The following is a 24,056-nucleotide window of genomic DNA, read 5'->3' as shown; positions in this document are numbered from 1 at the left end:
TTGCTATGTTATCTGTATTCTGCTTCTCCTAGGGCTTTGAGATTAGGGTTTTCTGCCTTTACCCAGCTCAGAGTCCTGTCCGGCAGACCCCCCAGGAGCTTTTAGGGCGGGGATCTGGTAGCAGTGAAGCCACAACACGTGATGGAGACCTGTCCTGGGGCGTGAACTGGAGAGTGTGGAGGCAAGGCAGATGTGAGGCAAGGGTGATGGAGGAATACTGGAGAAACAACTAGAAGTTGGACTTCAACTTTAGATATCCTGAACAAGCTTCCAAGAGGAAACAGCATGGCAAACACAAAGTGCAGACGCTGCTAAAGGCAGGCGAGGACTGGCGCAAGAGCCGACAAAGCCCGAGGCAGGGCTTGGATAGACGGAGAGGGGCAAAGCCTGCCTAAGATGGGGGCAGGGCTTAGGGCTGGTGTGGGCCAAGTCAGGGCGTGACTAGGGCGTGCTCGAGGCGGGACAGAATCAGCCGTTCTGGGCAGTTAATAGCTGTTGGGAGTTTGCGGAGATGTTCTAAAATCCCTTTATCATCTCAAAGACTCAAACCCTAACCCAAATTGGTGGTCATGATGTTGGATCAGAGGTTCCCCTGCCTATGGGCTCTGATCCTGGCCTTTATGGTCACACAATCATCCCCTGATTTTACCCAAATACCATCAATCACGGATCCCAAATTTATCCAGGAATGTGTCGATATGCACAATCAGGTGCGCACTACAGTCGAACCGGTTTGTGGAAACATGAAATACATGGTGAGAAACAACTGCATAGAATCCTGATAATTAATCATAGTTAACATTTATCTAACATTTTATGGTTTACAAAGCGTATATTTTGTTTGAACCTCGAAAGAATCCTGTGAGGTAGGTAGTAGCATAGATATTCTTATCTCCATTTTACAGATGAGGTAATCAAAGCCTGGAGAGAAGCAAAGGTTAATAATTTCATAGACTTTGGGCTAGAATGGACCTTCTAGGTCATTTTAGTACAACTGCTCATTTTTCCGTTGAAGGAATCAAGAGTGGTGAAGCCTTTATCGGAAGGTGACACAGACAGTAAATGATGGAACCAGGTTTGAAACCTGGGTGGTCCAGCTCCAAATAAGCATTCTGCCCATTGCATCATGCTGTACTGTAGTGTCTATGACAAGAAGGAATTTTTTTAAAATTACCTACTAGTCCAGCCTCTTCATTTTCGAGATGAGGAAACTGAGTACTCTCAAGGTCACACAGATAGTGTCAGTCCTCAGATTCATGCCAAGGACTCCTGATTCTAAATGCAGTGTCCTTCCATCACATCAAAGTAGCACAAGTATCTTCCTTGATTGGATTGCTTCCTCTTCCTCCTTCCACTCCCATAATCTAATTGTAATCATCACAGTTATTTTATGACTGTTATATATAAAGGTTGGGAACACTTTGCCATTTTATTTTTTGTGTACTTTTAAAATTTTTCAATAACATGTTTAAATATTTGACTATTAAATTTTGATTATGTACCATATCTTTTTCTCATTATCATGCTTTATTCTCTTTTATCATAAATTCTGATCTCTACTCTCTGGATGGTCTGACTATGTACAGGAAGCCAACTCAAAAATAACTCCCACGTCAGTAATGTCTCCACAATTTCTCCCCACCCTCACCTTTTCTCATTTTTGCATTGAAATCACCAAATATCAGAGTGTTTGATAATTTGATATGGAAAGTTTATCATGTTCTTAATCAGATTTCTCTACCACTTCATCCTCAGCAGCTAGCATTGGTACTTCAGCTGCAGTTATTTTAATGGTGGTCTTTTACAAGTACTTCTCATTAGTCCAGTAATATTTGAAGACCAAATGTCTCATTAGATAATGTTTCTTGGAGTTTTGGGAAATAGGATAAAACTCACTGTACTAATTCCTTTTTTTTTCCTCTCCAAGGATCACCTGAGGGCCACCCTTCCATTCAACTGTAACTTTCTTTCTTCTCCCAGTTTCGTTGATGGCAAGAAGAGAAAGGATTTAGTTTCTCCAGTAATTTGTCCTCTCATTTGTCACTGAATGACAATCTCACATTTAGAGTTCCAACAATCAAATTAAAGTTCCAAAAGGATGTGATTCTTAACCATCCATCCCTCCCCTCCTTCATATCTCCTTTCCTACTAACTCTGTGGCCATCCCTGCAGAATGTCATACATATATAACAAAGAGCAATAGAGTACTTTAGGTTGGGTAGGTACTTTATATGTATCATCTGATTTGATCCTTAAAACAACACTATGAGTTAGGTGCTATTTCTATCCTCAGTTTATAGAAGAGAAAACTGAGGCAAAGTGAGGTCACGAAACTGGCACAAAGTCACATAGTTTATAAATGTCTAAAGTAGAATTCGAACTCAGGTTTTCCTGACTCCAAGTTCAGTGTTTTACATACTGCTACTACATAGGACTGAGGACCTTTAAAAATGTTTTCTTTATTTCATGGGTTGTTATAGCCAAAAGAATTCCACATGTTTGGCATTCAGACAACATGGCCAGCCCACTGGAGTTGCATTCTCTGCAGTAGAATTTGGATGTTTGGCAGTTTAGCTGGAGAAAGGACTCCAGTGTCTGATACCTTATTTTGCCAAGTGATCTTCAGAATCTTCCTAAGTCAATTCAAATGGAAGCGATTCAGTTTCCTGGCATGGTGCTGGCATACTGTCCAGGTTTCGCATGCATACGACAATGAGGTCAGCACAACAGCTCTGTCAACCTTTAGGTTGGTAGGCAATCTAGTATCTCTTCTCTTCCATACTTTCCTTTGTAGCCTCCCAAACACTGAGCTAGTTCTGGCAATGCTTGCATCAACCTCATCATCTATGTGTACATCCCTGGAAAGTATACTGCCACAATAAGTGAACTTATCCACAGCATTCAAAATTTCATTTACTGTAACTAACAGTTCCATGTATGGATGGTGTGGCGCTGGCTGGTGGAGAACCTGTGCTTTCTTGATGTTAATTGGTAGGCTAAAATTAGCCCAAGCAGCAGAAAAATGATTCACGTTTTGTTGCATCTCAACCTCAGAGGCTGCATTGACTATGCAATCATTTGTGAACAAAAAGTCTTCAACCAACTGTCCCTCCACTTTAGTATTGACTTGTATAGCTTTTTCAAGTTAAATAATTTACCGTCAATGTGACAGCTGAGCCTGATACCATTTTTGTCCTCAATGAAGGCGGTCTAACAACTGTCATACTGGTAAACCCTGTGGAATTCTCAGTTTTTCATTTAGTAGCTTCTGAATTTCCCCATCACTTCCATTAAACCAGTCTTGATGCTTAACGGAGTGTTCTGGGCCAGATGAGTAAATTCAGTACTGTTCACCAAATCTCTGATCAATGCCCACACCTTTTCTACTCCACTATTGCCAACTCTGCATTGGCTCAGTTTTCCCTCCACTTTAGTAACAAAGTATTCATGTGTATTGGCAATCAAGATGGGCTCTTTGCACTCATTCAACCAAGTGCCCTTGAAGAGTTTGACCTTTGTTTCCTTGATTAAATTAGCAGTCCTTGATGACCTCTTTGCCTCAAGGGAAAGCCCTGTTTACATGGGTTTGAGTGGCGTGTTTGTGACATCAGAGGCTTTTAGATCGTGTGAGTTTAAGTCGAATTTTTTTTATTAATTTATTTATTTAACATATTTAGTTTTCAGCATTGGTTTTCAAAAGAGTTTGAATTACAAATTTTCTCCCCATTTCCACCCTCCCCCCATTCCAAGGTGGCATATATTGTGGTTGCCCTGTTCCCCAGTCAGCCCTCCCCTCTGTCACCCCACTCCCCTCCCATCCCCTTTTCCCTTCCTTTCTTATAGGGCAAGATAAATTTCTACACCCCATTGCCTGTGTATCTTATTTTCTAGTTGCATGCAAAAATGTTTTTTTTTGTTTTTGAACATCTGTTTTTAAAACTTTGAGTTCCAAATTCTCTCCCCTCTTCCCTTCCCACCCACCCTCCCTAAGAAGTCAAGCAATTCAACATAGGCCACATGTGTATCATTATGTATAATCCTTCCACAATACTGTTGTGAAAGACTAACTATATTTTGCTCCTTCCCAACCCATCACCCTTTATTGAATTTTCTCCCTTGACCCTGTCCCCTTTCAAAAGTATTTGTTTTTGACTACCTCCACCGCCATCAGCCCTCCCCTCCATCATCCCCCCTTTTTTTTTATCTTCTTCCCTCTTCTTTCCTGTGGGGTAAGATCCCCAATTGGGTATGTATGGTATTCCCTAATTAGGCCAAATCTGATGAGAGCAATGTTCACTCATTCCCCGCTCATCCGCCCTCTCCCCTCCTCCAACAGAACTGCTCCCCCTTGCCACTTTTATGCGAGATAATCCACCCCATTCTATCTCTCCTTATCTCTCTCTCTCAGTATGTTCCTCTCTCATCCCTTAATTTGATTTTATTTCTTTTAGATATCTTCCCTTCATCTTCAACTCACCCTGTGTCTGCGCTCTCTCTCCCTCCCTCTCTCCCTTTCTCTCTCTCTATATATATACATACATGTATGTATATATATATATACACACACATATACATATATACATACATACACATTCACCCATATATATACATAAACATATATGTATGCATATTTCCTTCACCTACCCTAATACTGAGGTCTCATGAATCATACACATCATCTTTTCATGTAGGAATCTCAACAAAACAGTTCACCTTTAGTAAGTCCCTTGCAATTTCTTTTTCTTGTTCTTTTTCTTGATTACCTTTTCATGCTTCTCTTGATTCTTGTGTTTGAAAGTCAAATTTTCTATTCAGTTCTGGTCTTTTCACTGAGAAAGCTTGAAAGTCCTCTATTTTATTTAAAATCCGTATTTTGCCTTGGAGCATGATACTCAGTTTTGCTGGGTAGGTGATTCTAGGTTTTAATCCTAGCTCCATTGACCTCCGGAATATCGCATTCCAAGCCCTTCGATCTCTTAATGTAGAGGCTGCCAGATCTGGGGTTATTCTGATTGGGTTTCCACAATACTCAAATTGTTTCTTTCTGGCTGCTTGCAATATTTTCTCCTTAATCTGGGAGCTCTGGAATTTGGCAACAATATTCCTGGGAGATTTCTTTTTGGGATCTATTTGAGGAGGCGATCGATGGATTCTTTCAATTTCTATTTTGCCCTGTGGCTCTAGAATATCAGGGCAGTTCTCCTTGATAATTTCTTGAAAGATGATATCTAGGCTCTTTTTTTGATCCTGGCTTTCAGGTAGTCCAATAATTTTTAAATTATCTCTCCTGGATCTATTTTCCAGGTCAGTGGTTTTTCCAATGAGATATTTCACATTGTCTTCCATTTTTTCATTCCTTTGGTTCTGTTTTAGAGTATCTTGATTTCTCATAAAGTCACTAGCTTCCACTTGCTCCAATCTAATTTTTAAAGTAGTATTTTCTTCAGTGGTCTTTTGGACCTCCTTTTCCATTTGGCTAATTCTGCCTTTCAAGGCATTCTTCTCCTCATTGGCTTTTTGGAGTTCTTTTGCCATTTGAGTTAGTCTGTTTTTTAAGGTGTTGTTTTCTTCAGTGTATTTTTCGGTATTTTTTTGGGTCTCCTTTAGCAAGTCATTGACTTGTTTTTCATGGTTTTCTCGCATCCTTCTCATTTCTCTTCCCAATTTTTCCTCTACTTCTCTAACTTGCTTTTCCAAATCCTTTTTGAGCTCTTCCATGGCCTGGGACCAGTTCGTGTTTTTCTTGCAGGCTTTTGGTGTAAGCTCTTGCACTTTGTTGACTTCTTTAGGCTGTATGTTTTGGTCTTCTTTGTCAGCAAAGAAAGAATCCAAAGTCTAAGACTGAATCTGGGTGTGTTTTCGCTGCCTGGCCATATTCCCAGCCAACCAACTTGACCCTTGAGTTTTTCAGTGTGGTATGACTGCTTGTAGACTAGAGAGTTCTATGTTCCACGTTTGGGGGGAAGGTGCTGGCTCTGCCACACCCGCACTGCTCCTTCCCTAAGAACCCTCAACCCGGACTGGGCTTAGATCTTCAGCAGGCTGTGCACTCCTGCTCTGATCCACCACTTAATTCCTCCCACCAGGTGGGCCTAGGGCCAGAAGAAACAACAGCTGTAGCTGCCCCACCTCCACTGCCCCTGGGGCTGGAAGCCAAACCTCGAACTCCTTCTACTCCTGCAGCTTTTCCCACTAACTTTCTCAGCAGTCTTTGGTGTTTGTGGGTTGAGAAGCCTGGTGACTGCCGCAGCTCACTGATTCAGGGCGCTAGGGCCCCCTCTACCCGGTTCCTGGTCTCTTTGGTCCACGCCGCTCAGGCTGGGCTCTGCTCCACTCCGTTTCCAGCTCCCAGCTCCCAGCTCCGTGTGGGATAGACCTCCCCCAGAGACCATCCAGGCTGTCCTGGGAAGGAGCCCTGCTTCCCTCTGCTCTTTTGTGGGTTCTGCCATTTTTGAATTGGTTCAGAGCCATTTTTTATAGGTTTTTGGAGGGACTCAGTACGGAGCTCATGCTAGTCCCTGCTTACCAGCCGCCATCTTGGCTCCGCCCCCTTAAGTCACATTTTTGCAACAATTTTAGGTCATGTGGATGAGTCGCATGTGTGACTCACCTTTGACCCTGAACAAGATATATAAAACCAGGGGTTGGCTTCCTCCCTTGGAGCTCTGAGTCACAGCAGGAGTGGCAGATGACTCTGAGCCAGCCATTGTCAAGCTCCCTGGCTGAACTCAGATGTTGGTAACTATGAATTATATTCAGTCTGTTTGTAATTTGATTGTATTTGTTCTGAAGTCCAGAGTGCTGGCTTTTTCCCCTGAACTAAGTGAAAGATATTTGTATGCTGGATTAAAGTAATATTGTTAACCCCTTAACGTTGCTTTCCTTAGTAAAGCAGATCAAAACGACCTGGGCTTTGCAGCGTTCTGTGTGCTGTTTGTTGTTGGCTTTATACCTCCATAGCAGCTGCTAGCTGGAAAGCAGTCCTGAAAAGTGCTTAGCAGCTCTCACACCGTCTAGGTGCTAACTGATTTTTTTTTAACTTTCATCAATTTTAGTATTAGTCAGTCAACTAACATTCATTAAATACTCACTGTGTATTGGAGCAAGTGCTGGGGATATAAAGAAAGTCAAAAAACAGCCCCTGCTCACAAGACACTTACAGTGTAGTTGGGGAGACTGTATTCAAATAACTATCTATGAACAAGACATATATAGCATAAGGAAGGTGAAAGCATCAAGGGGGATCAGGAGATTCCCCCTTTTGCAGAAGATGGGACTTTAGCTGAATCTTGAAGAAAACCAGGGAAGCCAAGAGGCTGAGACGATGAAGAGAGACTAGCAGGCATGCGGGGACATCCAGTATGGGTCCAGGAAAGGATGCTAACGTAGTTAACACTCTTGTTCTAAGACCAGACCACTTTGAAGTCAGATAAATCCTATTTAATAACTTTTTATGCTACTTCTTGGAAGCAAGTGACCAGTGGTAACACTTACCAGCTTGATTAAGACACTTAGTTCCTTTCAGTAGCTTTCTGGGTTGCCATTTTAATTCTTCTGAGTTGGCAGTTCTCCACTGTTCATATCCGTACAGCATCATGAGGAATTGAATGCTGGTTATTTGCAGTAATGATTAGTTTGGAATCATTGGCATTTGCAGGAACAAACAGTTTGGAATCTTTGAAATAATTATGTAATTTCTGAAATACAATCTAACTTGATCTCCTCCTACTGGAATGAAGGGAGCATTCACTGTCCTTCTGCTGTATCTGTCTAGGATCCTGTAACTCAAAGTGCTGATCTTCCAGTTAAATGTCACACAGCTGCAGTTCCTATCAAGTATTCACCCACCCTTCTATTCCACACCTGCTTCTATCATCTAATTCTGAACTTTGTTTCCTGTTTCCTCCTCGCTGTTTCCATTCTCATATGTGCTTTATTGCATCCTAACTCACATTATTGCTATTTGTATCCATGTTATCCCCTTTTTATTCAACCGTATATTTCTTGGATGAAAATCAATAAACATATATTAAGTGCAAATGCATGTAGGTCCTGTGCTAAGCACTGGAATCAATTTTTGTTTTACAGATTTACAATCCATCTGTAGTGAAAACTGTCTAGAATGGAGCAGAGAAATGTTTTTTAGAACAGGATGTTTATTTGGGCAAAATAATCCATGCTGAATACTCTAACTTCAAAGTAGAGTGCTGAGCGCAACATAAATGCTCAATAAATATTTGGTTGACTGCTCTGGTTTTTGAAGGAAATGAAAGACATGGATAAAATGAGACTTAAAAATATTTCATATTCATATGTAGAGAAGTAGAAATTATAGCTGTTGGGTTTGAAAATAGATCCAATAGATAGCAATTTTCTTTGTTCGTTTGAGTCAAATCTCAACCTTTTACCAGAATTGAGAATGTATACCCATGTAAAATGGATTACATGAGGTTTTTTTATGTTTCATATATCATATATCATAGCTATAAGAAGAATCAGCAGACAAGTCTGACAAAATTAGGAAAGACCATTTACGCAAGTACTAGCCTGACAATGAACGATCTGCGTGTTATCTATGAACCAGCCTAATTAATTCAGAGAAGTTCAATTCTAGGTTGGTTGAAAGGTGATGACTCATTCATTTGTTCATTTGTTCATTCGTTCATTTGTTTGTCTGTCACAGTAACTCACCAAGACCACCCATGATGTTGCAGAAGGGTTATGATTGGTGTTGGTATAAGACATATCCCTACTGACAACACGGCTCATTGATCAGTTACTTAAAGTAACCAAGGAGATTAGAGTATAGCTAATATAGCTAAGACTACACATTTGTATTTTACAAGAATAATAAATGTAAACTTTAAAAAAAACCTTATTTTACTTCAATTCCTAACTGTGCAAAATTTGGTTGCTTTTATTTTTCTCTTTCAGAGTTGGGATCCTGCTTTAGCAAAGTCTGCCAGAGCATGGGCAAAGAGATGTGTTTTCCAACATAATAGTCTTATAGGCCAGAAACATGAATGCCATCCTACTTTTAGTACTGTAGGAGAAAATTTATGGATGGGCAAAATAACTGACAATGTTGTCAGAGACAGTATTACGGATTGGTATAATGAGTCCCGATATTTTGAATTAGCCCCCATCATATGTACAACATTCTGTGGCCATTACACTCAGGTAAATTTCTTCTATTCTTTTGCCAATTTAAAACATGATTAAAATGAGATTTTAAAAATCAATTTTGGAAAAAATTGTTATGCTTGATACTGTGTTCATTCTGTAGAGACTCAAAAATCTGCCTAGAGGTGGTTTATTTGGTTTAATGATTATATACCAATTTGTAAAACACAATTAACCTCCTGCCCCCAAATCTCTCTTTGGAAATATTTCATATACATACATACACACATACATATGTGTATGTTAATTATAACTATCATATGTTATTATGTATACAAAAGTCATATGCTCTCTTGCCCTCAAAATATTTACAATGTACATGAGATGATCAAAATAACACATACGTTTTTGCAAAATTATCAAGTCTGAGATCAAATGGTAGTTATAGACTTGATCAGAGTTGGAAGGTGTTTATCTGAGAATGCTTAGTGGAGAAAAACATTATCTGGGACTTGAAGGAAATGATGCACAAGGTTTGGAAAAGAGGAGCAAGTTGGGCATGCCAATTAAGAAATAACAGACAAGCAAAGACACAAGGGCAGAAATTATTAAATTAGGGAACAGAATTTTCTAAATATTTCCCAAGAGTGCATATCTTTAATTAATTTGCATTTCAGAAACCTATACGGAAACTGATTCCATTAATCAAAACTCTTTAAAACCATTTGCTGGGCTCTCTTCTTTATGCCTGAAGGGAACCCCAAAGGGAAAGGCCCCTCACCCTATGCTTCTCTTTCATTCTTTATTATACCCTGCTGACCCATATAATGCTTCATTTGTATAAAAGTAGAAAGAAGGGTTTTATTAGATCACTTTCAGAAAAAACTCTTTTTTGGAGTAGAAGGGAGGTTGCCAAGGTATCCATGAAGTACTAAATGGCTCATTCTCTTGCTGCACCCCCCCCCCAAAATACAGTTTATTCCCAGATTGTCATGTAATGCAAGCATTGCCTTATAATTTTCAGGGTGTTTTATTTTTAAATCCATTTTCTTCTAGGTTGCCTGGGCCACTACCTATAAAGTTGGCTGTGCTCTTAAAATGTGTCCTAATTTAGGAAAAAATTATGTACTGTTTGTGTGTGATTATGCACCTGCGTAAGTAATTTTGTTGTTTAAAAGTATTTTTAAAATGGAAATAAGCTATAGAATTGTTCATATTAAGAACAGTAACATTAAGATCCATAAGGATTATGTAATTCAAGGGGAAGAGATCTAATAAAAAGGGGTTGGGCAGGAGTACTATATGGAAGAAGATGTAAAACAATGTAGCTCTGTAAAACACTATCCTCTACCTCCTCCAGAGATTATTAAGGCATTGTCACAGAGATGTTGGAGGATCAAATATGGACATGGTTGTCTAGAACTGTGGATTTCAAAGGGTGTACAATGGCTTGTGTACTGCAAGTTTCTTTCATTAGTTATGATGCACAATTTTGCTCTGAACAAATTTGTTTAGAAATTCATAAACTAGGAAGTACCTATTTTGGCCACCATGATAAGTCCAGCTACTTTCGTATTTAACAGGCAACTCTATGAACCATTAGAATCCAAACATAATGCCTAAACTGAAGTTGAAAACTTTCTATTATTTTGAAGGGCCTTCTGGCTCCCTCCCCTATACTTCCACCTCATCATACTCTGAGACATAATCATTCCCTAGTCATTCCAAAGTACCTGGTTGTTCTTTGCTGCCTGCTCTTCCAGACTCCATATCAGATCACAATAACAGCTCTGACTTTGGAGAGGTACCATTAAACTTTCTCTGATAACAGAAAAAAAAGTTAAGCAACATGGCCAAAGTAATATGGCCAACTGTGCCTGAGACAGGGAATGTTTTTGCTTTTCTTTGATTCCCTGTATTTATCAAAGGGCCTGGCTCTTAGTGAATACTTAGTGAGTGAGTAATTAATAAATGCTTGATTAATTAATTGCCAGGGCATGTAATTTCTCATATCCATAAAGAAAGGGGTGGTGTACTTCTTTATCTCCTTCCTAAGGAGGAGACTGGTTATTAAGATTAGAGTACAGCTACCCTGTAGTGTTGCTTTTTGCTTATTATCTTAATTCTATACTTTGTTCCTATAGTTCTACTTAATTAGCCCTCTGTCATTTCAAGTCGTCCCACATTTCTCTGAATTCCAGATATTCGTTATCTATGGTGTTATGTATTTAGATACCAAAATTTATTCAGCCATTCAAAAACTGCTGGGTATCCACTGTGTTCTCAGTGTCTTGCTACCACAGAAAGTGTGATCCTGAATAATTTGGTATATGGGGAGCCTTTCTGTCTCTGATACACACACATGCACGCACATGGGCGTACACATCTCTTCCTGTGTGGCATCTTGTGTGTATTTGTCTGTATATATGTTTATATATATATTTATATACATACGTGTATATATGTGTGTATGTGTATGTGTGTGTGTGTGTGTGTATATCTTCTTAGATAAAATATCTTGTGGAAGAAAGAATGCCGGACTTGTAGTCTGGAGAATCTACCTCTGATGGCAAGTTCAATGGTCAAAAAACTTAATCTCACTGAGTCACAAATTCTTTATCACTAAAATGGGTTAAAAAATATGGGCAGCACCAATCTCACAGAATCATTATGAGCATCCCGTGAAATAATATACAGAAATAACTTTCTGAATTTTAAAACATATAAATGTCACTTTTTAAAAAAATAATTTTATCTAGTACTTTTTATAGAGGTATGACATAATAGAGAACTGACCTGGAAACCAAGAAGAACCAGGTTTAAACACTCCTTCTAATACACACCAGCTGTGAGACTCTGGGCAGGTTACTTCTTGGTGCTCTCTAAGGCTCAGAGCTGCAGAGAAGGTGCCAGCCTGCGTTGGTAGAGGGAGTTTTCTCAGCTGGGATTTCCCTATACCAATGAAATCACAGGTCCAGGCCTTTTTCCTTTCCCATTAATTTTCATATACAGGGCTTTCTGATAGAGATCAGCATTGTTTGCTTCATATAAAGAAATTATCTTCACAATTATGATACATGCTACCAATACTTGTACTTTCAAAAAGTTACCAGCCAGTGCTTACAAAGAAATAGTACATATAATAATACATATAATACCTAAACTTTATCTTAATCCATGAAACAACAGGACGACTTTGAGGTCTCTTCTTGCACTAAAGCCTGTCTAAAAGTGATACAAATCAACAGTGTATCTGAACCCATGGGCAACTAGGTAGAATAACGGATAGAGAGAGAACCCAGGCCTGGAGTTAGGAAGACCTGAGTTCAAATGTGGCCTCAGATATTTATTCTCTGTTTGACCCTGGGCAAGTCACTTAATCCTATTTTGCTTCATTTTCCTCATCTGTAAAATGAGCTGGAAAAGGAAATGGCTAATTATTAAAAAACAATTAAATCTACATTATTAATAATTCCTGTGATAATTTTCAAAATCCATTTGCAACATGTAGAATATTAGGGCAGTATTTTGAGTAATCATCTATATCATTGAGGAGGACCTGTGTTGGGATCAGATGAGAAGGCAGAGTAGATAAGGATTTGGACACACAGAGACAGGACAGACACAGCTCAAAGGTAGTCATCACATTTTCTAATGCAGTGTAGCTAAATTCCAAACTGAGGGAACAAAACCAAACACCCCAAATGGAAGGAACAAAACCTAACAGCCACTGATTTGGAAAGCTGTATCACAACCAATGGCATAGATTGTCACCTCTGACTTTCTCTGGTCTCTGTTTCACACTTAATTGTATTCTTATGCAGCAATGATCATGTAACCAAAGAAAACTAGCTCCTGATTGGTATATTATGGAATTAATGGGCAAACAATAAAAATATATTACAAAAGGCGTATACTATATTTTCTGTATAGTATTTGTCCTTCCATGTAGTTTTTGAACCTTGTTTTTAATTAGAAAATTAATTTTTCAGTTGAACATATCATCATTAAAGTATTTTGTCACATCTGTTTACTACTCTTTGCAAATTCTTTTTTTGTATTGTGAACTTGACAATCATCAACAAACATGAACATTTCTACATAAAAAACTGGAAAGGATTGCATTTAAAATAATTGATATTATGTATAGATTTTTTCTTTTTAAAATACATGTGAAATTTAACACAGTGACATCAATACTTCCCTATTTGTACCTCCTAGAAACTCTGTACTTGTATGTGTTTTTAAATGATCCATTGGCACATCTTTCTCTCCTCTGTTCCTTTCTTTCTTTCTTCCTTTCTTTCTTTTTTTTCCTTCTTTCTTTTCTTTCTTTCATTTTTTTTATTTCTTTCTCTCTTTCTTCCTCCTTCCCTCCCTCCCTCTCTTTGTTTCTTTTTTTCTTCGTATCGATATCACTATCCTTCAACTACCCTTTACAACTGTCCTCTCTGCAAAATACATGCTTTTCTTTGTAACAAGTATAGTCAAGCAAAACAAATTCACACACTGGCTGTGTTTAAGAATGTATGTCTCTTTCCACTACAATAATCTGTCACTTCTCTGATAAGAGGTAGGAAGCATGGTTCATCATTAATCTTCTAGAACAGAACAACCATGGCCCACAATACTCCCTAATACTGCCTGAACCAGATTAAAATGTAATTGGGAGATATTTTTTTAATTTTGAATATGTGGATTTTTACCTTTTATTCTGAAAGAAGATCCTTGTAGCAGTATCTATGAAGTCTTATAGTATTTCTCTTTTTTCTTTTTTTTTGAAATTTCTTTTTTATTAATTAATTTATTTTTAGTTTTAGTTTACACCATTCAGTTCCTCAAGTTTTTGAGTTTCAAATTTTCTCCTCTCTCCTCCCCTCTCTCAACCCAAGATGGCGTGCAATCCAATATAGATTCTACATATATCTTCACACTAAACATATTTTCACAATAGTCAAATTGTAAAGAAGAACTATACCCAATGGAATGAACCATGAGAAAGAAGATATAAAACAGAACCCAAAACAAAAACAAACAAAAAGAAAGAACAAATAGTTTGCTTCAATCTGCATTCAGACTCCGTAATTCTTTCTCTGGATATGAATCACTTTTTCCATCATGAATTTTTTGGAGTTGTCTTAGAACCTTGAATTGCTGAGAAGACCCAAGTCTATCAAAGTTAATCATCACAGATACCATGTGTCTGTAATTGTGTGTAATGTTCTCTCTCCTGGTTCTGTTCCCCTCAGCATCAGATCATATAAGTCTTAGCAGGTTTTTCTGAAGTCCATCTGCTCCTCATTTCTTACAGCATAATAGTATTCAATTACATTCATATACCACAACTTGTTTAGCCATTCCCCAATTGATGGGCATCCCTTCAATTTCCAGGTCTTGGATACCACAAAAAAAGCTGCTATAAATATTTTTGAACATATAGGTCATTTTCCAACTTGTGTGATTTCTTTGGGATACAGCCCTAGAAGTGGTATTGCTGGGTCAAAGGGTACATACATTTTTATAGCCCTTTGGGCAAAGTTCCAAATTGCTCTCCAGAAAGGTTGGATCAGTTCACAACTCCCAAAAATGCATTAGTGAATTGGGAGATACTTGACAAAATAAATAAAAAGAGAATAAAATAGAAAATGCTAACATGTGGTTTTCTAAGTCAGTATGTGGCCATCAGGGATCCTTACGCACAGTTTAGTGACCCTGTTTCTATTTGAATTTGACACCACTGTTCTAGATTCATGGTAAACCATTGCAATGATTAGAGTTCTAAGGCTTTCATTGTTGTTTTCCTTTACAATGTTGAAGTCATTTTATAAATTGTTCTCCTGGTTCGGCTGTCTTTACTCTCACACAAGTCTTCCCAGGTTTCTCTGAATCTATCCCTTCCATACTTTCTTAAGGCACAGCAATATTCTAATTCATTCACATAGCATAATTTGTTCATCTATCATTCAATTGATGGGAACCTCATTTATGTCCAATTCTTGGTCCTTTCCCTCAATTTTTAATCTCTTTGGTGTATATGTCTAACAGTGCTATTGCTGGGTCCAAGGGAGGCATAGTTTATTGACTTTTAGGATACAATTCTAAATCATTTTCCAGAATGGTTAGACCATTTCACAGCTCCCTAAACAGTGCAGACAGTGTTTGTCCTTCCACTGTACCCTCAACAGTTGTCCTTTTCTTCTTTTTTCTTGTCATTTTTATCAGTCTGTTGAGCATAAAGTAGAACTTGAGAGTTGTTTTGCATTTCTCGTTAATAACTTTCATTATTTAGAAAATGAATTCTGAGGAATGTTAGGGAGATGGGAAACATGTCTTAAATTATCAGAGAAATAAATTTGAAGGTAATGTTTGACATATCTACTTGAATAAACAATGCACAAATATAGTGTTGTTTCCTACCGTCTTTGCTTCCCGTAAAAAATGGCCCAGAAAGTTTGGTTTGGGGTTAATTAACAGGAAGTAGTGAAGTAGTTGCTTTAGAGATCCTTCTATTGGCCAATCAACATTTATCAAGTACTTATGATGTACCTGGCAGTGAGTGCTCCTACCAAAGTCGTCCCACCAAAGTGTTTGATTCCATTGATTGAGAAGTTTGAAAACTGTGTCTAGTATCTAGGTTCACTGTGGAAATCTAACAGTTGCAGCAAGATGGTCAACAAAATCCTGAGAATTTGGGGTGAATCCATTTAAATGCTATTCACTATCCTTTCTCAATAATGGCATTAATTCAAAATAAGTTATCTTTTTTCTCTTTATTATACTTTTTGTTCTTACTAGCTTCTTGCATCTAAAAGGCAACTGTTTTCTGCTTATATTGAGTGAAAATGAAGATATACTTTCCTGTCTTCAAAGAATTCTTTAAATTCAAAAGTGAAATGCCCCTTTCTGAATACTAGTTCATTAGAGTTTGTTTGTTTGCTTGCTTGCTTGCTTGCTCGTTTGTTTGTTTTAATGGGTCTGAGTCTAGAACTTTTCATCTTTTTGTGGTTTCTGCAGTTTGGTAGAGCCTTTGCACAATAATGTTTATATTCAAAAAATTAAAATACATAGGTTTAAAAGTAAGCTAATTTTATTGAAAGACAGGTTCCAAAATATTTGAAAAAAAGTTAGTGGACAGCAGAACTCCTGGTCTAGGATGTATCCTAACCCTGTAGTATGCAATTAATGTTTCCTGAAGTGAATTATATTATTCAGAGCTTTCAGAAATCAGCATATTGTCTTAATTGATTTAATCATAAACTACTCATAGAATTTAAAAATAAACAATTGAAATGATAACTATTGATATCTACCTAACTAATGAAAATTATTGTTTTTATAGAGGGAACTTGGTTGGAATACGTCCTTATGAGAAAGGACTGCCATGTGATTATTGTCCGGAAGATCGTTGTGAAAATAATCTTTGCAGTAAGCAACAACAAACAACAACAGTAACAACAAATCACAAAAAGAATTAAATGGGATAGGAGGATTTCCATAGTTGAATGAGTTTCAAAGTTTTAGCTTCTCACTGAGTACAGAATGTTAGAAGGGATAATTATCATAACAATAAACATTTGCATAGTTCTTTAAGGTTTGCAAAATAATGTTTTTATATTCAAAAAATTAAAATTTTATAAAAAAAGTTTATTAAGATTTATTTCATTTTATCCTCACAGCAGTCCTGGGAGGAAGATTATTATCCTCATTTTACAGATGAGAAACAGAGGTTAAGTGATTTGCTCAATCACACAGCTCAGTAAGGGTCTAAGGTCAAATTTAAACGTCTTGACTTCTTAACTGCCAAGCCTGGTGCTCTATCTGCTGTGCCACCAACCCATACCCAAACAAGAATATGCTCCACAGTATAGTCCACAAATAGGCCTCCAGCCTCTGTCTGACAGGGAATTCACTCCCTTTGAGGGCAGTTCATTCCACTTTTGATTCTAATTGTTAGGGAATTTCTTTTATATTGAGCCTAATTTTGCCTCTGCAACTTCCATTCATTACTCCTAGGAGTAAGGAGAACAGGTCTAAATGCTCTTCTGCAAGACTGCCTGTCCAACACTTTAAGATCATTGCCTTATCTATCCTAAGTGCTCCCTTATCCAGGCTAAAGATTTTCATTTCCCCATATGGCATGATGTGAAGGCCCTTCGATATCTCTGTCCCTTCTTCTGGGGGGCTGGCTAGCTTGCCAGTATCTGTCTTAAAACAGCAAATGGAACTATAACAAGGAAGTGAAATCTCTTCAAGGATAGAGATGATAATATTGGCATCTTCCAAAGCTCAATGTACTATCGCTATAGTAGTCATTCAATAAATCTTTGTTGAATGAACAAAAACATAAGGCTACTTTGAGTTCACTTAATAATAACATGTTCTCTCCCCACCCCATCCCTTAGCATAATTCCTTAACCCTAATGTCTTTATCTGAAAACAGTGCTGTTCTTGGAGTCAGGAGCGCCTTGAATTCCAAAGCAAACTTCAATACTTACTAGCTTTGTGAACATGAGCAAATCAGAAGTATTTCTTCATCTGCAAAATGGGACTTTCCATGCTTGCCTCACAGAGTTATTACGAGGGCCAAATGTGATCATGTATGTAAAGGATTTTGTGTGATAATGACTCTAAAGTGCTATATAAATGTCAAGGTCACTGCTATTATTGTGAAGCTAATGGAGAAGAAGGGAAAGGGAGGAGAACAAGCATTTATATAGAGCCTATTATGTGCTAGAGAATATGCTGAGTGCTTTAAAAGTTTTATTTCATGCAATCCTCACAACCACCCTGGGAGGTAAGCGCTATTATTTTCCCATTTTACAGATGAGGAAACTGAGGCAGATAAAGGTTAAATGACTTGCCCAGGGTCATACTGTTTGGATCCAAAGCTGGATTTGAACTCAAGTCTTCCTAACTCCAGGCCCACTGTTTTATCTACTGTACCACCTAACTTCCACTGGAAGGAATTTTAGGCACCATGATAGATTTTGCGGGGTAAATACTTTTTTTGTAGTTAGTCAGACAGATTTTTTCACCTTTCAAATAACTTCACATAAAAGACTGCCTACTCCCTTTTTTCTGGGCCTACCTCTCCTCATACTTTTCTAGAGACAAGGAATAACTACTGAAGATATGATTTTTGCTGACTTGCAAATTATATACAGAATTAAATATGATTATTCAAACTTGTAATCATTCTCACACTTGGTTAGTGAGGAGCATGTCTCTGTCAAATTGGCTGGAGTACAGAAATCATTTGAAGAGGCAAGGAGATAGAGAGATTTGGGGAATTTGGGTTAATGGGGCACTCACTGGGGTCTTGAGGCAGCTAAGGGGCCCTAGGTTATGGCAAGGCCTCAGTGGCAGGATGGTTAAAAAAAAAAGGGAGGGGATTGAGAGGTACCAATAAGAAATCTTATGTACTTCATAATTTTAGCTAGGATTGACATGTGCTTTGTACATAAAAAAGCTTTTTACAAATGTTTTCTGATTCACAGTTGCTATTAGTAATTTGAAAGCATCAACTTTTAAATGCCGTATTTGCTCATCCCTAATCTTTCTATTATGTGTTTAAAACATAACTCAGACTAGCTTCCTAAATTGATAACCTTATTTAAAAAGTGAAAACAAAAACCCTAAAGACCTTTTGATTTGTATTTTTTCTCTTTCTAGGAAATCCAGCACGTGACAAAGTCTTAAGTATGTATACATTCAAATATTTAATTATTAGTTATTTGTTTGGTGTGACATTATGCTAACTATTCTGTCTTGTTGTAACAGGTTACCCATATTGGAATCCAAGATGGGAATTTCCTCGTCGGATTACATGTAATCCATTCTGTCAAGTCTGTGTGTCACTTAGACTGGGAGGAATGGCTTTAGCAACTGTGGGTGTTATTGTGCTACAAAGGATAAAGCCACACATGCATTTAAGGACTTAGTTTATGACTAAGGCTTAGCTACCATCAATCCAATTCTCTACTAAATCTCCATGCCCTAAATGTCACTTCTATTTGAATTAAATAGCAGGTCAGAGGAGATCCTGTAGAGAAGAAAAGACTGGACTAGCGAAATAAGGTAGTAAGGCTGACAAAGTAATTTATGTGAACTTGGCATTATGACTACATAAATGTGAGGAGATTCTCATATTCCTGTTTCCCAATAGAATGAGTGCCTTTGCATTAAAGATAAAGTAGCTGTAAACTATAAAACAAATGAATTGATGTATTTTGCTTTAGCTCCAAAACTTAACTTTGAGAACATTGCCACCAAGATTCACAATAAAGAACAAATGAGCATTTTTAGTTAGATGTGTGACGTAGGGGTTGCCCAACATATTTATATAAGCATATTTTTAAAACAATATTAAAATTATAAATGTTAGGATAGCTGTATAGCAATTAACAATGGAAAGAAATCTCAAAACGAAACATGACATTCTGATGTAATTCATTGAAAGGGAAGCCTCCAAGCTGACTATAAACTCTCAGTAAGCAAATTCAGAGTTTTTGAAACTCAAAAATCATATTTTAGGACAAGCCAACAGGAATTGCTTTATTCTGACCAAGTTAAGATAACAGTACAAAAAATTTTATCTTTTTAAACCTAAAATAAAAATGTGAGTAATGAATGAACATCTGCTCTGAGATGAACAATGACCAAAATGTTAATTTAGCATTTTCCTACGTGGTGACAAAAGAATTAGCTTTTAGTTCATTCAGTTTTTAAAGTTCCATTCATTGCCTGGGTACCAAATTGACTTAATTTTTGTCACTGTTAACTAATACTGTAAAAAAGAAAAGTATTTTGTAAAATGAATTGTTGTGAAACAAATAGTATTTTTCCATTAACTTCCATTTTACTGTGAGAAATATATTCCTGAAAGGGGGTGGGGAGGAGTAGCTTCCCTGACATTGTGCATTTCAGCTGAAATAGCAGTGTTTTTCAGCTAGCAAATGCCTATATTGCCTCTGGGTTATTGGTTATTTCTACACAATAAAAACATTAGCATTAAAGTTAAAAATGCCAATCTGCAATGTTTGTGTTTCCAAGTATTTGAATATTTCCATTTATCTGAATAATTGATAAAATATAAGCAGATATGTCCAGGTTCTTTAATTTTTTAGCTTTTGAATCTGGTGTTTTGTTACATCGTAGATGCAGTCATTGCCTCTATCAGGTTTTAATAATACAAGTCCTTTCATTATTAAAATTTGAGTAAACAATGGCTAGCAAACATGGTTTAGACAAGATAGAGAAAAAGTCATATATGAGAGCAATACAATGTTGGAATTCACATTGCTTTGCTATTTATCTAATTTCCATTTGCCATTTGATTTGTTGTCACGCTGTTAAACTTTTGTTTAAAATTAAATGTATAATTAAAACATCATCTTAGAACAGAAGTCTTCAATTACTCAGATTAATTATATTTAAAAGTTTGACAAGATATTTGAAAGATTATATTGTAAAGAACTACATGTGTATACATATATAGAGATTAATAATTTAATTGGTCCATGCAATATGATAAATATACAATATATAATACTATATATATGTACACACATATGTGTGCATATATGTACACGTGTATATATTTCTACATAACAATTTAAAATAACCTGATTTTCGCTGGCTTTCTTAAAGAATTATACTAGAGTTGATATTTCCCTAGGGTTTACTGTTAAAATTTTTTAAAATTTAAAAACAGAGACAATTACAGAATTTCCAATTAAATGCACAGGTCCCAATGGTAGTCCTTAGGCTATGTAAATTACCATATTCATTGTTCATAAAGTTTGTAGCAATCTGTAGTCTCTAACAATGTAAATATTTATGTAACTGTATTCTGCAACCCACAAGTAAAATTAATGTACATAATAAAATGCTCACAAAACATAAGGAAAAAGGTCTTCATTTCTAAATTTTAGAATTCACTTGCTGTTATGTGATCAGGAAGATGATTGGGAGTGGTCATTGTTCCCCATATCTTTCCAACCTAAAAACTTCCAGAAACAGGAAATAGCCACCAAATCTATAGTAATTAAAGCTAAATTCACAAGAAGGCAACTACCACAAAAGGTAGAAGCTTCATGAAATAACATTGGAGACTCTCACTCCAAACCCCTCCTCCAAGCCTAACCTACCACAGGATCTCTTCAAGCAAACTCATAGGCCTGTTTCCGTCTGGTTCCTCTACTGTAACAAGTCAGGATGACTTACTCTCCCTTCCACAAATGCTCATCCATGTGAAAGAAAGGGAGTACAACTGTCCATTTTAGCAATCATCATTTCTACTCCTTTTCCCCCCTCTTTCTTCACGTGGCTGGACAAAATTTCCAATTAAATACACAGTTTCTGATGGTAGTACTTGGGCCAAGTAATTAAGTTACCGTATTCGTTGTTCATAAAGGATTTTTTTTTTAAAAGTGGTATCCCAAGGACCCCCTAGGGTGAACTTTTGGCTGAAAAACCTAATAGTCATTTAGTTCCTAGGTTCCTACTCTCCACTCAACCTAGTATTTAGGGACAGAGACCTCCAAAGAGTCATAAGGGCCCAGAGAGGGATTGCAGGATAATCTGATTTAGATCTTCAAGGATTGTTGCTCATTCATCCCATTTAAAAGAGGGGATCATGAAAGTGACATGAGAAATGGGGGCCATCAAAATAGCTAAATAGAGAATGTGGGTTCTCCAAAACACTAAAAGTCTTAGTCTCTGGGCTTCTTTTATAGATTGCAAGGAAGGAAGAAACTACAGATTTTTCTGGACTGTGTCTGGGAGGATCTGGGTTCTCATCTACTCCATTTCTCAAAATTTGGCACAATTGGCTATATCTTGTATTTTCTTAGGGATGATCTGCCTAGAATTGTCCTTCGTATGAGATATCATCTTGTCAATATTACATCATGAATGTAGTGGTAGATGGTAATACTGTCAGGAAGAAGGGTCTTTTCAAATATCTGCCAACCAGACTGTGAAAATATGAAGTACAGTTCAAGTAGCACTAGAGAAAGACAGGGAGGGAATATTGGATTCCTCCCCATCTGAAAGCCAATTGTTTCTGGCTAGTCTCAACTATATAAATAAAAAAACACATTAAGTTCGTAACTGCATACCACTCACCAGTGGCTTAGATTACCTGGAACATTGCATTGATAAGGTTAGGAATGGCTCCATCAATTGACGTGACATCTTTGTTCAACTAGTTGCAGTCAATGTAAGTCACCAGAGACCGTGTGTTTTCCTCACTAGACACAAAGAGTTATTGTAAAGGGATCCAATGCAGTAAAGTGCTCTACCCTCCAATTCCATCTCCATTTCTAGAGAGGAAATAGCTTTCACTCCTTCTAACACCCAATATTCTTTAGTGTTAACTGTAGGGAAAGGCTCAGGAAATTCCAAGAGTTTCTGTATGTCCCATTGCCACAAGAATTGATATAGTTGTTAACATAAATGTCTGTATAAAGCTCATGATATTTTTTCTCTAAGGGCAGGGGGAGGGAGAGCCATCCTTCAAAAATCCTCATGGAAATTAGGCTGTCCCATGGATCAGTTGGGGGTACCTTGATATGACAGCCTCATATCCAAGTGAATTAGGTGCTTTCAAATATGCCTTGTCCTTAGTTGGGTTGTAGGGTGCTTAATGCCATGGAGTTGAATGTCGTCCTACAGTTTTACTAGTACCTCTGTAAAAAAGTGATTTATTGCTTCTTTTCAACCCCATGTTTCAGGAGCCATACCTAACGCTATCTCTAGAAGAGTCTGCTGTCACCCTCCTACTACTACTATGACTCCTGCCATCATCCAAGATATACAGAAGGACACTCTTGTTCCATTCTCCTAGGTACATTTCACCAGTTGACCCGTTCATACTAGTATGGTAGTGTGGTAGGGGAGGTCCATAGTCACCACTGAATGAGTTGTGTAGAAAATTACATATGGAAAATAATGGAAGATGTTAATTAAAGGTTGGGTAGTGCTGTGCACACTCAAAGGGCATTTATATGTCAGAAGGATTTGTAATCAAGATTTGTAATCTTGAAATCACATGTAAACACAAATTTTAACATTCGATGCTTATTTCTAGACAGATATCATGGAAGATTGGTGTATCATCTCATTATAATTACATACCCAGTGAAAGTGCCATGTCAACATTTACTTATATCTTAGGTTCTTTCTTAGGTAATGGTTTATTAAAAGAGGGAAGGGGAGGGGCAGAAAGAGAATAAGCATTTATATAGTACCTACTACATGCCAGGCACTGTGCTAAGTGCTTTAAAAAAAAACAAATATATTAAATTACTATCTTTCATGTCACTATACAGTCTGGCCTTCTTGCTGTTCCTCACACATGACACTCCATATCTATATCCATGCCTCTGTAGGGGCTGTGCCAATGCCTAGAATGTACTGCTTCCTTACCTCCACTTCTTACAACCCCAAATTTCCTTCAAAGCTCTAAAGCCACCCTCTACATGAGACCATTCCTGATACATTCAGATGCTAGTACCATCCCCTTCAACTTACCTTGCATTTATTTTGTACATCTTGTCTCCTTGGATAGAGTTTAAATGCATATTGATGTATTAAAATAGTATATTATTTTTTGCTTTTATCAAGTCAATTTGAGAGCTTCTGACTCTCACCTTCAAGAGAGAAAATGGAAGAAGCAAATCCTACTTCAGGTTGCTGAAGGGAAAAAAAATCTCTGAAAGGACATGAGAGGAGTTGGCAGTTTCCATCATACCCATCAACAACACAGATAATAAGGATTAATTCCCTGAGGTCTCTAGTGTGGCAAGCTGAGGACAAGGATGGAAAATGCCAATGCCTCTCATGTCTTTCCAGAGTCTTTTCCTTCAGCAATCTGAAGCGCTATTGGCTTCTTCCGTTTTCTTTCTTGAAGCTGAAAGTTAGAAGCACCC

The 24,056-nt window shown here is 37.4% G+C and overlaps 1 protein-coding gene across 1 annotated transcript; it reads left to right on the top strand.

The window, feature by feature from the left end:
- The first annotated feature begins 529 nt into the window (after positions 1-529).
- LOC118849926 (GLIPR1-like protein 1) lies at positions 530-21,025 on the top strand. The gene is made up of 6 exons (XM_036759026.1): positions 530-755; positions 8,935-9,180; positions 10,180-10,277; positions 16,463-16,548; positions 18,796-18,822; positions 18,904-21,025. Exons 1-6 carry the CDS (start codon positions 570-572, stop codon positions 19,062-19,064), a joined length of 804 nt encoding a protein of 267 aa, XP_036614921.1. The 5' UTR covers positions 530-569; the 3' UTR covers positions 19,065-21,025.
- Positions 21,026-24,056: the final 3,031 nt, after the last annotated feature.

The sequence above is a fragment of the Trichosurus vulpecula genome, chromosome 5 (genome assembly GCF_011100635.1).
Source record: "Trichosurus vulpecula isolate mTriVul1 chromosome 5, mTriVul1.pri, whole genome shotgun sequence".
In the NCBI taxonomy this organism is placed as follows: domain Eukaryota; kingdom Metazoa; phylum Chordata; class Mammalia; order Diprotodontia; family Phalangeridae; genus Trichosurus; species Trichosurus vulpecula.
Note: the sequence above shows the minus strand (reverse complement) of the source record. Positions and strands in the feature narration are given on the sequence as shown.